Source organism: Scyliorhinus canicula, chromosome 5 (genome assembly GCF_902713615.1).
Source record: "Scyliorhinus canicula chromosome 5, sScyCan1.1, whole genome shotgun sequence".
Taxonomy (NCBI): Eukaryota; Metazoa; Chordata; class Chondrichthyes; order Carcharhiniformes; family Scyliorhinidae; genus Scyliorhinus; species Scyliorhinus canicula.
In genome coordinates, this window is record NC_052150.1 from 109132967 (window position 1) to 109149523 (window position 16557).

Consider the following 16557-nt stretch of genomic DNA (forward strand, 5'->3'; position numbering starts at 1 on the left):
AACACCAGTCACCTTTTGTAACATTGGTTCTAGAATAAAACCTGGAAATACACAGCAAGTCCTGCAAAGACAAAAAGGCAGGCAAATCCTTCTTCAATGATATTCTTACCCTTCCAAACGAATATCTTTCTGTCTGCTCCATTGTCCAGTATAAAGCATTCTTCAGTCAAGAGCAAGTCACATGAGAATGGGTTTTCCGCTGATATTAGTGACACTTTCATAGACCCACTTGCATCTGAGACCTGAAGGAAGAAGTTTTCATAAAAATTACAACTCTCATCACTAAATAAATGCTCATGTTTCTGTATGTTATATCACTGAGATTCTATAGGCCGGATTTTCTGGTCCCAACGTGCAGCCCCGCCAAAAGGCTACATACTTTAGGCCGTTTGGCGGGTAGGCAGCAAAATCCCACCCTATACTTCTATGGCTTGAATTTTCAGGATGGCGAGTGCTTGGTGATCACCCCACCAACTCTGACAGGTCTGCTGCCATTTAATACTCAATTGAGTGTTGACTGGCAGCAGGCAGATCTTCCTTTGGGGCGTGGAGTAGGCCAGGAGGGGCACAGCTCCCAGGTGGCTTGGGAGAGGGTGCCCCAAATCTTAAGGAGCTTTCAGATTGGCGCACCTGTCCCCACAAAACTCCCCTTCCAACCTAAGACAGGCTGACCCAAACAGAGCCCGCTAACCAAAAAGTTGAAACTGGGCAGGAAAAAGACCCATAATCGGGGCATGGGCGGACTTCAGCCCAATGTCCTTTCCACCCTAATGTTAAATTGCATCTGCTTCAGGATGGATGGGATCCTGCAGGTATTCCTGTCCATGCAGATTTAGCCTAAAAACTGAAGGAAGAGGATTTCACTCATTGAATTATTCATGGTATCTCCAGTTATAACAGAGGGTTGCAATTATCAGATGTAACTCTTTCCCATGCTGCTGTAAAACAAATTGTAGTGTTTTTGTCAGGCTATAAGAAAACTAGTTTATTATCATATTCCCACAAAATATGCTCTCTTTCTATCACATTACATGTACACCAAATAAAAGGACACCTTTGCCATAATGGCAGGAACAAGATTCCTATAAAAAAATTGGTGAACTACTTTACAAAACGCTGTTCATCCTAAACTGCTGCAACCAATAGCTAATATTTGCTTGCAAGGACACTCTCTGTTAACAATTGAGGAAAATTAAGATTAAAAAAATGAAATTGGGATAAACTAAAGGGGATACAAGTGGACTGATAAGTGCACCTGTCTGAAGGTGTGTTTTGATGTGTGAATTAGCATACCAGTGGTAAAAACAGGTTTTCACCTGTGTGACTAGGCAAAAACAATGGTGTATAAAAGAGGTGACATCAAAGTGGAGAGATAAGCAAATTGACACTTCTTTGCTAAAAGCCATGTCCACAGGGTGGGTAACATCAAAAAATGATATATCCATAGCCAGACAACTGGAGACAGGTATGCAGGAGAGGCTGCTACCATCATAGCGACATCCAGCTGTAGAAACCAGGCTCTCTCAAAAAATATTATTGATTAAAGGTTGCTGATTAAATGACAAAACTCAAACAGAGAAGGTTATTCCTTCGCTCAAACAGAAAATGGCTTTCCCAATCATGGACAAATAACATTTGGGTTGTAGTTATCTGCTGGATTTAGCTCCTACAGTAATATAATATTGGACCTTGTTTAGAAAAATGGATGTTTCTTAGAGTTCAGGAAACATAGGTAGTTGGGAACACAGGGATAACTTCATGAGCTACTTGGCGGGATCCCACGCTTCGCCGGCAGTGCATTCACATCTGCAGATTTCCCGACGGTGTGGGGGTGGCCACAATGGGAAACCCCATTGGCCGGCTCCCAGGAAGTAGGATCCCGCTGCCAGAAAACAGGTGCAGTGGGATGGAGAATCCCGCCCACTGTGTGTATAGCTATCTGCGTAGTTAGGTGAACTGTTGTAGTGTTTTATGGTCCTTCTTGTCATGTGTTTTCTTTTAAGTTAATAAATATTCTTTATTAACTGAAGATAAAATGACTGGACTGTTCCACCCTGGTTTGTATACCTTTTCTCACATTATATCAAACTGTAAATATCCACTCCTAAGGATCGGTGTTCCACCAGGTTCGATCCTGGCTCCGGGTCACTGTCTGTGTGGAGTTTGCACATTCTCCCATGTCTGCATGGGTCTCACCCCCACAAACCAAAGATCTGCCGGGTAGGTGGACTGGCCACGCTAAACTGCCCCTTAATTGGAAACATTCCCCAAAAAAATCAGTGTTCCAACTTATACTTCTGCGTTTTGTGATACCCTCACATTTAACATCAGTGGGGTTCTCAACACCTCTAATTAATTTACTGTGCCCACCGATATGTAGTGCAGTTTACCAGCTGGATGTCCAGTCTGCAAGTTTGCTGCCATCATTAAAATCTAGGTCCATTCCTGTATCATCTTTGCAATTTGGGAGTGAAATTGGTCTTTAGGTGGCATACAAACAGGCAATGGTGAATTGGCAGTCTGTTTCACATCCTGATCTTAGTGCAAAGGAAAATTGGAGTGTAGAATGGGCTGCCATTTCATTATCACTGGCTTTGCATTACAACAGAAGATCAATTTCACCTCCTATATTTCTGTATTGCTGCCAATAAGATTTTAGGATGGGGAATAGGTGGTGGAGTTTTGTCGGCATCGAGTCATTAGAGGTCTACAGCTCAGAAAAGGCCCTTCAGCACATCACATCTGCGCCAGTCAAAAACAACCACCTAACTATTCTAACCCCATTTTCCAATTGCTCATAGCTTTGTATGCCTTGGTATTGCAAGTACACACCTAATTACTTATTAAATGTTATGAAGGTCTCTGCTTTACAGGCAGTGAGTTCCAGACTCCCACCACCCTCTGGATGAAAAGGTTTCCTCTCACATCCCCCTTAAGTTCCTGCCCTTACCATAAATCTATGCCTCTTGATCACTGATCCCTCCACCATGGAGAGAAGTTTCTTCCTGTCTATTCTATTTATGCCCCTCATAATTTTATACATCTCAATCATGTCTCCTCCTCAGTCGCCTCTGCTCCACGGAAAACAAACCCAGTCTTTCAGATCTCTCTTTATTATTGAAACTCTCCATCCCAGGCAACATCCCGATAAATCTCCTCTGTATCCTTTCCTGCATCCTATCACATGCCTCTTATAATGTGGATTCCAAAATTGCACACAATGCACTAGTTGTGGCCTAACCAATGTTTTATACAGTTCCAGCATAACCTCTCTCTTAAACTTTATGCCTCAGCTAATAAAGGCAAGTATACCATATGCCTTCTTAACCATTGTATCCACCTGCCCTTCTAACTTCAAGGACCAGTGTACAAGCATACCAAGGCCCCTCTGTTCCTTATGTTTCCCACAGTCCTGTCATTTATCATGTATTCACTCGCCTTGTTTGTTCTGCCCAAGTGCATCACCTCACACTTATCAGCCCATCTGACCAGCCCATCTATATCCTCCTGTAATCTAAGGCTACCCTCCTCACTATTTACCACCCTGCCAATTTTCTGATCATCTGCAATGTTACTGATTGTCAGTCTGCCAATTACTTCATCATTACTGGCAACAGCATTGACAGTGTTTCCAAACTGTTTACATAATTGTTCCTCTAACTACACACAAAGTAAGAAGTCTTACAACACCAGGTTAAAGTCCAACAGGTTTGTTTCAAGCACTAGCTTTCGGAGCACTGCTCCTTCCTCAGATGAAGGAGCACCTGCCTCAGAGTTCTTTCTGTGCTCACCCCAGTCCAACGCTGGCATCTCCACATCATGGCTACACACACAGTGAGACTGGATATGAATGTATTGATTATTATAATCATTTGACCTGTGTCACTACTTGTAGACATTTGAAGTATGACTTTGGAAAATTGCTGTCAACTAAAATGTTATCAACCCGACCCATGTTGGTGAAATGAGCGTAAAGGTAAGAACAGGCACAGAAAATAAAGAATACCATATAGAGCTTCGCCATCTTCCTGTTCGATATGTCTGCAACAATATCTTCATCATCGTCTCCTTTGCTCAGTTCTGGTTTATGACCAAGAACCTGCAAGAGAAAAAGAAAAACTCTGTTTAGATATTTGTGTATACTACACTCAGAACACTTATTCCAGGATAGCTAACCTCAGGATGTGGTTCTTGTGTTAGCTATTACTTTGAAATAAGAAAGTAGAGTACTGGTTAGAAATAAAGCAACATCTGGCTGAGAACGGTGCACATTCAGCAAGTTTGGGAAATTGACAATTACCAATATAAAGTCAAAGATGAGCTTCCCATGCATTTTTACTAAATTATGAAAATATAATTTTACAAAAATCATTCTTGCCGCAGATTTTTACTCAGACCATTAATTGGTAGATGGGTGGGTAGATTTAATCGTTAGGACTGACTGACAACGTGTACCAGCCAGGCATCTATTCTGGAATAGAGAACAAACAGTTACCATATGATACCGGAGCCTCATTTGTGTCCGACTGGTGAGCTGCCTTTGAATAATGGTTTGGATTTTTCAGGAATGTGATCTGGCTGGTAGAAGGGGAGTCCTGGAAGAGGAGGAAGACAAGATTGAAGGGTGGGGGTGTGCACGGTGGGTGGTGTTTTGTGAAGACAAGGGAAACACTCCAGCTCCTTAGGCTCCACTAAAGCACAAATTCCAAAAATATTTGTGGCCTTTACTGAAGCATTCAACAGTTCATTTGATGATAATTGCTTATAAAAAGTGATCGCTGCTCACATTAGAGTGCACGTGTAACATTTATTTTGGCGATGTGTCCCTTCAAATTGTAATCCATGTTCTAACTACATAATTAAGGCCATTGCTTGCATAGGTTTGAGGCCCATCTCCTTACTTCAGGTAGGCATTGCAACTGGCCAGGGTTAGGCCTCGAGTGATGCAGCTGAACAATCAGTAATAATGGATCAGTAAGTCGCTGGACCCCGTTTTGCAGCATTTAGCATCTTGTTAACCAGCTTTTGGAGCTATAATTGATTCCATACCCGGTTGCTTCAGCATCTTGAGCTTTCAGATTTTCTTTTTTAAATCTACTCAATGAAATTACCAATTTGTTATCTCAGTTCTTTTATGTACTTTTGTGACATAAGTTTAATTGACAGCATTTTTTGTGATTGTGATGGTTTGGCTCAGTTGGTACTATCAGAGCAACCCTTTGCTCAGTTGGCAGCATACGGAGGGTATGAAGGGACAATGGGGGAGGGATGTGTGTGTTTTTATTGTAACCAGGATGCTGTTCCAGAGCACTGAAGCAGGCTATTTAAACATCCCGCTTTTTCACTCGGGCAGCCCCCATGACTGCTTCCACACTGTTTCTAGCAGAAGCAGGCTGGGCTCTGGGTAGCACCTGCACCCCTGGAATCAAAATCCCGCCTTTTGGGGACGTTTCTCCCAATTTGAGCTGGGAAAGTTGCCCTGTGCACCAGACTCCTGAGTGAAAATTCGGCCTATAGTTTCAGGATTAGCCGTCGGTCATTCTTGACTGAGATGAGGAGGAATTTCTGAACTCAGAAATGTCGTAATGAAGACTTTGACTGTATTCAATGGTATGAAAGGGTAAGGGGAGAAGTCAGGAAAGTTGACGTGAGATGGAAGATCAGCCATGATCTTATTAAAAGTATTATGCACTGCTTGCCTCCTGCTACTTCCATTTCTTTTGTTAAGAATAAAATTAAAATTCCACTTCTCCACATTCTCCAAGATGACTTAGCTCATGGACAAAGTGACTAATTTCCAAAACTTTATCAAACTCACTCTTGTGATTTGTGAGAAGAACACAGGATGACTACTTTCTGTCCTCAATGTTTCTGTACAATTAGTGCTCTGGAGAACTATGAAGTCCCAGGCGGCCGTTGTCGGTTAATAAATGCAAGTTTATTGAAGTCATTGAAAATAGCACAATGGCAGCATATGCACAATAAGTCCCATTTGGGACTACCGGAATGCCGGTCCCTGTCCAGGCCGGCTTTTACATAACTCAGATGAGTCCCAGCTGGGCGGGTCTTCGTCCACTCATGAGGAAGCTCTTATTCCATGAGTCCCATGGGAGGTTGATTAAGATATCCCCTTGAGCCCCATGATGGTTATTAGGACCTATTCAGCCACTGCAGAACCCACTGCCCTGCAGTGAAAGCAAGTCATCCTCGAACCTGAAGGACGCCCAAGAAGATTACACCCCTCCCGTCACCCCCAAGACTAAAGTTTCCCCTCCAGTGGCCCGCTGAGGGGGCTTCTTTGCCACTTCATGTGTGGCTGGACCTCTGTCAGCAGTGGGGTTGGGGCTGAGTTGGGGGTATGTATCGAGTCGGCGATCACTTTTTTTTGTGATGAACGATGGAGGGTCGCTGCTAGGAGCTCGGCTCTGGTTTTCATGTTGGATGCTTCTGCGTCCATGTCCGAGGCCAAGTCATTGTCGCTGTCATCCTGTTAGTCCAGATGCTGGCCCATTGTAGGTGTGTCTCTTGACTGCATGGCGGTATGAGGGTCAGTGGAGGCACTGAAATGCCTGACATGGTTTCTTACGAGGCGGGTTTCCTGCCCTTGAGGTGGCCCATGTGTTTCCATATGGGCTTCTCTCGGGTTCTGACCCTGTATAAAACAGGCCCCGTTCCTTTGGGCATGGCCTCAGGAATCCACTGGGTGCCATTCCCGAAATTACGGACATGTACGACATCTCTCAGTTTAAAGCCTCTCAGGTATCGGTGGTCATGGTACGTCTTTTGGAGGTTCTGCTTTGTCTCTACTTTTCCATCTAGACTTGGAAATGCCAGGCGGGTGGGTTCTGAGGTGTCGGCCCATTAATAGCTCTGTCTGTTGTGAAGTGAGGCATGGTCTGGTAATGGAGTTGGAACCCCACCAGCTATGTATCAAGGGAACCCGTGTTCTCATGACTTGTTTGAATGTTTGAGCTGCCCGCTCCACCAAACCATTCAAGGACCAGTGGTATGGAGCAGTGGGATGTGCCTTATCCTGTTGGCACGCATAAATGTTTGGAACTCCTCACTAGTAAATGGGGTCCCATTGTCCATGACCAGTACATTTGGTATCCTATGGATGCCAAATGATTGGTGTAATTTCAGAGCGAGCTTCCGGTGTCCCTGGCATGCTTGGCACCGTTTTACCAGTCTCTCAACATCACCGTCGATTCCAGGCCAGCACACATAGGTGGGAGGCCCTGTTCAGGTCAATTTATAATCGTTGCAGAGGCAAACTGACTTATCCGATTTCAACACCGGAACCACCAGTGCTGTCCGCTCTGCAAATCGGACTAGACGTATGATACCCAAACTTTGCAACTGTCACAATTTGTTTTCCACCGTTGCAAGCAAGGCATACTGGACCAGGTTGTGCTGATGTGTTTGGGCTGGGCCTCCGGGTTGACATAAATTCTTACCCTGGTCCTTTATATTTTTCCCAGGCCCTCCTGGAAAACCTTTGGCTATTTGATGAGGACCTCGTACAAGCTGCCGCTACCCATCCAGAAGATCTGTTGCCAGTTTGGGAATCATTAGCGCAAATCGCGGCCCAACAGGTTGGGTCTCAGCTCCTGTACCACTATTAGTGGAAGCCTGACGGCCTGCTGCGCCTAGCTGATAAGGGTCATGGTGGTACCTATGATGTTCAATGGCTCCCAGATATATGTTGCCAACCGGATCTTGCTATCACGCAAGCCCGAAGGCACAATATCTGTGCAAAATCGAGGGAAGGTTTGTTGACCAATGATGGAGACAGCAGCCCCCAGGTCAATCTCCATTACCAGAGAGTGACTACTGACTTGAAGTCTAATCTGAAGCGATGTAACTTTAGGGGCTGTGATGTAATTCAGCTACATCAGGTCCTCCTCCTCGGGCAGGGCCGCATGCAAGGCCATGTCTCGGGGGTGACCTTGTCTTCTTCCCAAGGGGGTGGGTTCTTAGTCGGTGACCACAAGCATGGTAATGCCACTGGTACGCCCTCTCACCTTCCGGAGAGGTGTCACGCTGGTCTGTGGTGGCCCTTGACCATTGAGTCTGGACGCAACATTGTGTACTTGGTTGCTGCTTTGGAGGCGATCTGGTCATGTGAGCATTACACTGAGAGGGTGAAGACCTCCTGTATGGAGTCACCCAACACTGTGGACACTGTAGTCAATGAAACCCTGGAGCTGCTGAACCCTCTTCTCAGTATTCTCATGTGATATCACTAGTTCAATGGCTCTTTTCAGGTCTAATGTTGGTTCTGCCAACACCTTCCTCGGAGCTGCCACGTTGTTAATCCCGCTCACCAAATTGTCCCTTAACATCTCGGAGATGGAAGGACCCAAATCACAATGTTTTGCCAGCCTTTGGAGCCATGTCAGAATGCCTGTTGCTGATTCCTCCGGAGTCCACATAGTTGTGTTAAACTGATACCTTTGCACTGCCACAGACAGTCAACAAAGGCTGGAATCGAACCAGGGTCCCTGATGCTGTGAGGCAGCAGTGCTAACCACTGTGCCACCATGTCGCCGGGAAAGCTAAACAATATTGTTTTGCCAACGTGGGATCCCCTGAGTCCATATACAGATCAGCGCGGCCACAATGGGCAGAGTGCCCATGAGGTTCAGCATAATGCATCAAAGGCTGCTTGCTACATAGATCCTTTTAAGTGCTAAAACTATTATTATCATACAGTCCTTTGGCAATGTGAACATAAATAGAAAAAATTACATTGCCTCAGGTGTTAATACTTTCATGTACACACATCTGCTCTCATCATTTTGAATGTGGTGAGAAAATAGTACGGTAATTAGTATTCCCTTTGCCTGTATTTAATGACAGGGTCCAGGTATCTTTACAAGCCTGATGTACACAAAATACCTGGCACCTCAAAGAATTGTTCTGTCAGAAAATAAATTATTTCCCTTCCTAACAGCACTGTGTGTGTTCCTACAATACAACGGGTACGATTTAACAGAAACATTTCTAAGTTCATTTTGGGCACAATTGGTGGTGTGTTTCTCGACGGCGCATTGTGGTCGCGCTGATCTGTATGTGGACTCAGGGGGATCCCACGTTGGCAAAATGGCACATTGGTGAGATCGTGGCCCGCCTTTAATGACACTTAGTACCAGAAATGAGCCCCCGTGAGTTTCTCGCTATTACTGAGGGCAATTTAGCATGAGCAATCCACCAAAACTGCACTTCTTGGACTGTGGGGGGAGACCGGAGCAACCTCCTTGGTCTGATGGGCAGCCGGGTCTGCAGGGTGTGCAGCTGCCCCCTGCACATGCGGTGCCATCTCCAGTCTGCATCATGCTGCTGGATTCTCCAGCGTCTGGCTGACTGGGTGGCCATCAGCACCACAAGGACAGCCTCTCTAGGACCGACAATACCAGCCATATTGTTATATCTGTAAGGAATTGGAAAAGGAGAGAGACCAACAATCAGTTCGGGCTTCCACCCCGGGACCCTCAAATCCCCCAAGCCTCCACCAAACTTACACAAAGAACAAAGAGCAAAGAAAATGACAGCACAGGAACAGGCCCTTCGGCCCGCCCAGCCTGCGCCGATCCAGATCCTTTATCTAAACCTTCTCCTATTTTCCAAGTTCTACTTCCCTCTATTCCCTGCCCATTCATGTATCCGTCTAGATGCATCTTAAATGATGCTATCGTGCCCGCCTCTACCACCACCACTGGCAAAGCGTTCCAGGCACCCACCACCCTCTGCGTAAAAAACTTTCCACGCACATCTCCCTTAAACTTTCCTCCTCTCACCTTTAAATCGTGACCCCTTGTAATTGACACCCCCAATCTTGGAAAAAGCTTGTTGCTATCCACCCTGTCCATACCTCTCATAATTTTGTAGACCTCAATCAGGTCCCCCCTCAACCTCCGTCTTTCCAACGAAAACAATCCTAATCTACTCAACCTTTCTTCATAGCTAGCACCCTCCATACCAGGCAACATCCTGTTGAACCTCCTCTGCACCCTCTCTAAAGCATCCACATCCTTCTGGTAATGTGGTGACAAAACTGCACGCAGTATTCCAAATGTGGCCTAACCAAAGTCCTATACAACTGTAACATGACCTTCCGACTCTTGTACTCAATACCCCGTCCGATGAAGGTAAGCATACTGTTGCCACCTTCAGGGTACAATGGACCTGAACTCCCAGATCTCTCTGTACGTCAATTTTCCCCAGGACTCTTCCATTGACCATATAGTCCGCTCTTGAATTTGATCTTCCAAAATGCATCACCTCGCATTTGCCTGGATTGAACTCCATCTGCCATTACTCAGCCCAACTCTCCAATCTATCTATATTTTGCTGCATTCTCTGACAGTCCTCCTCGCTATCTGCAACTCCACCAATCTTAGTATAATCTGCAAACTTGCTAATCAAACCACCTAAACCTTCCTCCAGGTCATTTATGTATATCACAAACAACAGTGGTCCAAGCACGGATCCGTGTGGAACACCACTAGTCACCCTTCTCCATTTTGAGACACTCCCTTCCACCACTACTCTCTGTCTCCTGTTGCTCAGCCAGTTCTTTATCCATCTAGCTAGTACACCCTGAACCCCATACAACTTCACTTTTTCCATCAACCTGCCATGGGAAACTTTATCAAACGCCTTACTAAAGTCCATGTATATGACATCTACAGCCCTTCCCTCATCAATTAACTTTGTCACTTCCTCAAAGAATTCTATTAGGTTTGTAAGACATGACCTTCCCTGCACAAAACCATGCTGCCTATCACTGATAAGTCTATAGGCACGTCCCGCCTTCTCTCAGAGTGTCATCTACCAAGCCAGTTGAACTGGAAAACCTTGTTCTGCACACTCACCCCAAGCCACAGCAGGAGCTTGGTAAGTGTGTGACCCAGACCCCAGACCCCTGCCGGGAACATTAGGGAGACCATGCTCAGGGGTCCTCCTCTGATTCACACACTTACTCTCTGGTCACGAGGATTATCCCCAAAGCAGGGCTCTGTCCTGGAAGTGTTTGGTGGGATAGACAGGCAGCAGCTCCACAATATTTAAAGATGGCTTGAAGGCCTCACAGACAGAAATCCCGTCATACCCCCTCCCCTGGCCCAGGAGCAACCCCAACCTAGAATGCTTTAGCCCCCCAACCAAGCCTACCCTCCTTGAGGGCCCCTACCCCCAGGCACCTCCGTCCCCTCCCCCTCTACACTCCTCCCCCCCCCTCCCCCCCACCCTCCACCCACTCCCTGAACAGCTCCCATGCCCTTGAGCTGCATGGAAAAATGGAAATGACTTCTCACCTCATCAGTTCCCCTCAGCTGCCATTGCGTCAACTTCACATTTTTAAAAGGAGTATTAAATGACGCCCATGTGATTTCTCGCTGGGGAGCCAGTTAATTCCCGGAGGCCGTTACATTTGATTTCAATCACGCTGATTTGATGGAAATTAATGCACATGAGGGTTAATGATATACTCGCCATATCTGGGCGTGATCTGGAACTTGCCATCGGGAGCGGGCTGGTTAGATGGCAAACTGATTCGCACCTGGCACGAGTCTCGATTTTAGTCTTTCCTGCTAGCAATGCAGTGGTTAAATCATGCCCAAGGACTGCAGCAGTTCAAGAAGGCAGCTCATCATTACCTTTTCAAGAGGGAAATTAAGGATGGGCAGTAAATGTTAGCCTAACTATGGCGGCATGGTGGCAAAGTGCTTCGCACTATTGCCTCACAGCACCAGAGACCCGGGTTCAATTGTGGCCTTGGGTGACTGTGTGGAGTTTGTACTTTCTTCCCATCTCTGTGTGGGTTTCTGCCGGGTGCTCCGGTCTCCCCCCCCAGTCCAAGAAGTGCAGTTTGGTGGATTGACCATGCTAAATTGCCCTTAGTGTCCAAAGATGCCTAAGTTATGTGGGGTTACGGGTATAGGGCGGGGAAGAAGGCTTCGGTAGGGTGCTCTTTTAGAGGGTCGGTGCAGACTGAATGGACCAAATGGCCTCCTTCTGCATGGTAGGAATTCTAAGGTTCTAGCCAAAGACAACCACATCTCATGAAAAACAAATGTAAAAAAAAATTTTGAAAGCCTATCCAGAGCTTTGGTAACAAGTTTGTTTTTTTCAAAGCTGCCTGAAGATTATAGCTTTGTATCTAAACATGTATTCACTTGGGCCTAAGCCAACACAGCCTTTGAAAGCTGACAAAAATGATCCCCCATTCGTATTAAAGGATCTGTTGGAGCCACATTTGAAACTATTCAATGATTGTTTGTTTTTTTAGAGTAAACACAGATAATTTGATCCTCAACATTACTCATAAATTTTAAAGCCTTCCTCATCTTTTATTGTTCTGTTCTGGTGACAGGTGACACCTGAAACATTAATCAGTGTTTACCTTCCACAGATGTTAACTGATTGGCTGTGCATTTCGAGCTTTTTCTGTTTAATGCTTCAGGCTTCTACCATTGCAGCTTGTACATTTGATTTTTTTGTACAATTAACACAAAATATAAATATTAAACATCTAACAGTGCTCTCGCCATATAAATTGGGAGAAAATAAAATTTTTCTCCCAAACAACATTCACAACTTGCACCTTTCAACCATCCGTTTTGTGACTTGGTGGTTTTATTCATGTCAATGTTAATCTAGCAGCCAATTGTGAAATAATTCCAATAATTATCTTTATGTTTGTTAGACAGCAGGAGAACTGCTTAAAAAAAAAATTAATGTTGAAAATATTAATCCATTTTTGGTGAAAATATTTTAATGGCAATAGAGGAAAACCGATATTCACAATAAGATGCCACAAAAGCACAAAAGGCACACATGTTACTGTGGAGTAGCAACACAGGACATGTATGCACATTCATCAAACCAGATTATTTGTAGCAAATTAAAGAAAGTCAGGTTTGTTGAATATGTATTTATACATGGGCAAGCAAAAAATCAGACCACCAGGAACTAGCACAGCTAGGACAGATATTGAACCCACACTGTTGACGTCATTCTGTACGACAACCTAGCCATCTAGACAGCTATGCTAACCAATACCCCAAGACTGCTCAAATATCAGTTGGAAAGGAAAAGTGATCTGAAACAGTTTAGAGAAGTATTCAAAAGCGCCTATTTTGGCATTACAGTGATTCTTAAATAAACAGCTGTGTGACCTCTCAGTCCCCAGTGAACCTGGTTGCCTGGTTACCAGATGTAATTTATTGTTGGAAATTTTTTCTGTCTCTATTTCTGTATTTCATTGAAAGCTCTTTTCAATAAAGAGGCGATATACGCCAGTGCAATTTACAAGGTTTAGTGATGTTCAGAATTATCTTCGTAGAATTTCACTGTTCACTGCACTCCATCCACACCTGTTTTTCAACATAAGGCTGACTAACACTGACTTCAGTAATGCTTGATTTGACCTGGACCAAAAGAAAATCCTTTCACTATATGATTCTGTAGCTTTGCGCAGAAGTTGATCATTAATGGCTTTTAACAACTTAAATAGTCAATTGTTTTCTCCATTTGCATTCACTCTTTTAGAAGAGCGGAGGCCGCTTCTGGGGAAACCACGTCAGGACGCCGATTACTAGTGGTTAACACAAACATGGACCAGGTATAATGGCACCTGGGGCAGAGGGGGGAGGAAGGGGGGGGGGGGGGGGGGGGGGGGGTTCGCTCAGGCCATTAGAGACCCTTGAATGATCAGGCTCTGGGCTGGGTGATACCCTCGCACTCCCGCCAACACCTGGGCACCTTGACACTGCCAGCCTGGCATCTAGAGTGCCTTCATGCCAGGTTGCCCAAGCCAGGGATCGGGTCCGGGGGGGGGCCTTACCCTTTAGAGGTGAGGTGCATGGGGCTCATGGACCCTGTGGGAGGTAAGTACACGCATTGGGAGGTCTGGAGGCTGTAGCGGGGCAGCTGAAGGGGGTCTAAAGATTTGGTGCCATTTAAAAATGGATAGGTGTGGGCAGGTTGTTTCCACTGGCGGGTGAAAGCAGAACTAGGGGGCATAGCCTCAAAATAAGCGGAAGTAGATTTAGGACTGAGCTTAGGAGGAACCTCTTCACCCAAAGGATTGTGAATCTATGGAATTCCCTGCCCAGGGAAGCAGTTGAGGCTCCTTCATCAAATGTTTTTAAGATAAGGATAGATAGTTTTTTGAAGAATAAAGGGATTAAGGGTTATGGCGTTCAGCCCGGAAAGTGGAGCTGAGTCCACAAAAGATCAGCCATGATCTCATTGAATGGCAGAGCAGGCTCGAGGGGCCAGATGGCCTACTCCTGCTCCTAGTTCCTATATTCTTATGTTCCTGCAGTGGCAAGCTGAGCTTGTCTGTGTAGGAAATCATGTAAGTGTGGCCTCGGCCGGACATTCCTCGCTAAGGCTAAAAATAACGGCAAAATGCTGTGTGCCAAAAAACACACTGCCACACACGGCTGAAACAGGGCGCTGTTTCTGTCCCATTAAATTACACCATTGTTTCCCAAATAGAGATTTCTGGCATTTAAAAAAAATTAATTTACATGATGTGGGCACCGCTGGTTAGGCCAGCATTTATTGCCATCCCTAGTTGTCCTTCAGAAAGTGGTGGTGAGATGCCTTCTTGAACCGCTGCAGTCCTTATGGTGTAGGTAGGTGCTCTTAGGGATGGAGTTCCAGGATTTTTTCTTCAGTGGATTTTGCCCCAGCGACAGTGAAGGAACGGCGATATATTTCCAAGTCAGGGTGGTGAGTTACATGGAGGGAAACCTCCAGGTGGTCGGTTTCCCAGGTACCTGCTGCTGTGGGACTTCTAGATGGTAGCGACTGTGCGTTTAAAAGGTGCTGCTGAAGGAACCTTGGCGAGATATTGCAGTGCATCTTGTAGATGGTACACACGGCTGCCACTGCTCGTCTGTGGTGGAGGGTTTGAATGTTTGTGGAAGAGGGAGCAATTAAGCAGGCTGCTTTGTTGTGGATTGTGTCGAGCTTCTTGAGCGTTGTTGGAGCTGCACTCATCCAGGCTAGTGAAGAGTATTCCGTTACACTCCTGACTTGTGCCTTGTAGATGGTGGACAGGCTTTGGGAGGTCAGGAGGTGGGTTACTCGCTATAGGATTCCTAGCCTTTGACCTCCTCTGGCAGCCACAGTATTAATATGAGTAGACCAGTTTAGTTTCTGATCCATGGTAACCCCAGGATGTTGATTGTGAGGAATCATTGATGGTAATGCCATTGAATGTCAAGGGGTGGTGGTTAGATTCTCTCTTGTAGGAGATGGTCATTGCCTGGCACTTGTGTGGCACAAATGTAACTTGCCCAAGCCTGGATACTGGCACATGGACTGTTTTTATTATCTGAGGAGTTGCGAATGGTGCTGAACATTGTGCAGTCATCCCCACTTCTCACCTTATGATGGATGGAAGGCCATTGATAAAGCAGCTGAAGATGGTTGGGCCTAGGACACTACCCTGAGGAACTCCTGCAGACATGTCCTGGAACTGAGATGATTGACCTCCAACCACCACAACCATCTTCCTTTGTGCCAGGTATGACTCCAACACCAGCGGAGAACTTTACCTCTGATTTCCATTGACTCCTTGATGCCATACTCAGTCATGTGCTGCCTTATGTCACCTCACCTCTGGCATTTAGCTCTTTTGTCCATGTTTGAACCAACACTGTAATGAGGTCAACTCTGAGTGACGCTGATGGAAGCCAAACAGAGTGTCTGTTAGCAGGTTATTGCAGAGTAAGTGTCGCTTGATAGCGCTGGTGCTGACTCCTTCCATCACTTTGCTGATGATTGAGAGTAGACTGAGAGGGCAGTAATTGGCTGGGTTAGATTTGTCCTGTTTCTTGTGCACAGGACACACCTGGGCAATTTTCCACATTACTGCGTAGATGCCAGTGTTGTAGTTGTACTGGAACACCTTGGCTAGGGGTGTGGCAAGGTCTGGAGCACAAGTCTTCAGTACTATTGCCAGAATATTGACAGGGCCCATAACATAGAACATAGAACAGTACAGCACAGAACAGGCCCTTCGGCCCTCAATGTTGTGCCGAGCCACGATCACCCCACTCAAACCCACGTATCCACCCTATACCTGTAACCCAACAACCCCCCCCTTAACCTTACTTTTATTAGGACACTACGGGCAATTTAGCATGGCCAATCCACCTAACCCGCACATCTTTGGACTGTGGGAGGAAACCGGAGCACCCGGAGGAAACCCACGCACACAGGGGGAGGACGTGCAGACTCCACACAGACAGTGACCCAGCCGGGAATCGAACCTGGGACCCTGGAGCTGTGAAGCATTTATGCTAACCACCATGCTACCCTGCTGCCCCTAACCTTTGCAGTATCCAGTGCCTTCAGCTCTTTCTTGATATCACGCGGAGTGAATCATATTGGCTGAAGACTGGCATCTGTGATGCTGGGGATCTCCAGAGGAGACCGAGATGGACTATCCACTCGGCACTTAAACATAGAACATACAGTGCAGAAGGAGGCCATTCGGCCCATCGAGTCTGTACCAACCCACTTAAGCCCTCACTT

The 16557-nt window shown here is 45.8% G+C and overlaps 1 protein-coding gene across 2 annotated transcripts in view; it reads right to left on the reverse strand.

The window, feature by feature from the left end:
• Window positions 1-16557, reverse strand: part of scin (scinderin) — a 214812-nt gene that overhangs the window by 92484 nt on the left and 105771 nt on the right. For both annotated transcript variants that reach the window (XM_038797494.1, XM_038797495.1), the window contains 2 exons: window positions 4007-4099; window positions 110-242 (listed from right to left, as the gene is read on the reverse strand). In XM_038797494.1, coding sequence (XP_038653422.1) covers window positions 110-242; window positions 4007-4099 — 226 coding nt within the window. The remainder of the gene's footprint in view (window positions 1-109; window positions 243-4006; window positions 4100-16557) is intronic.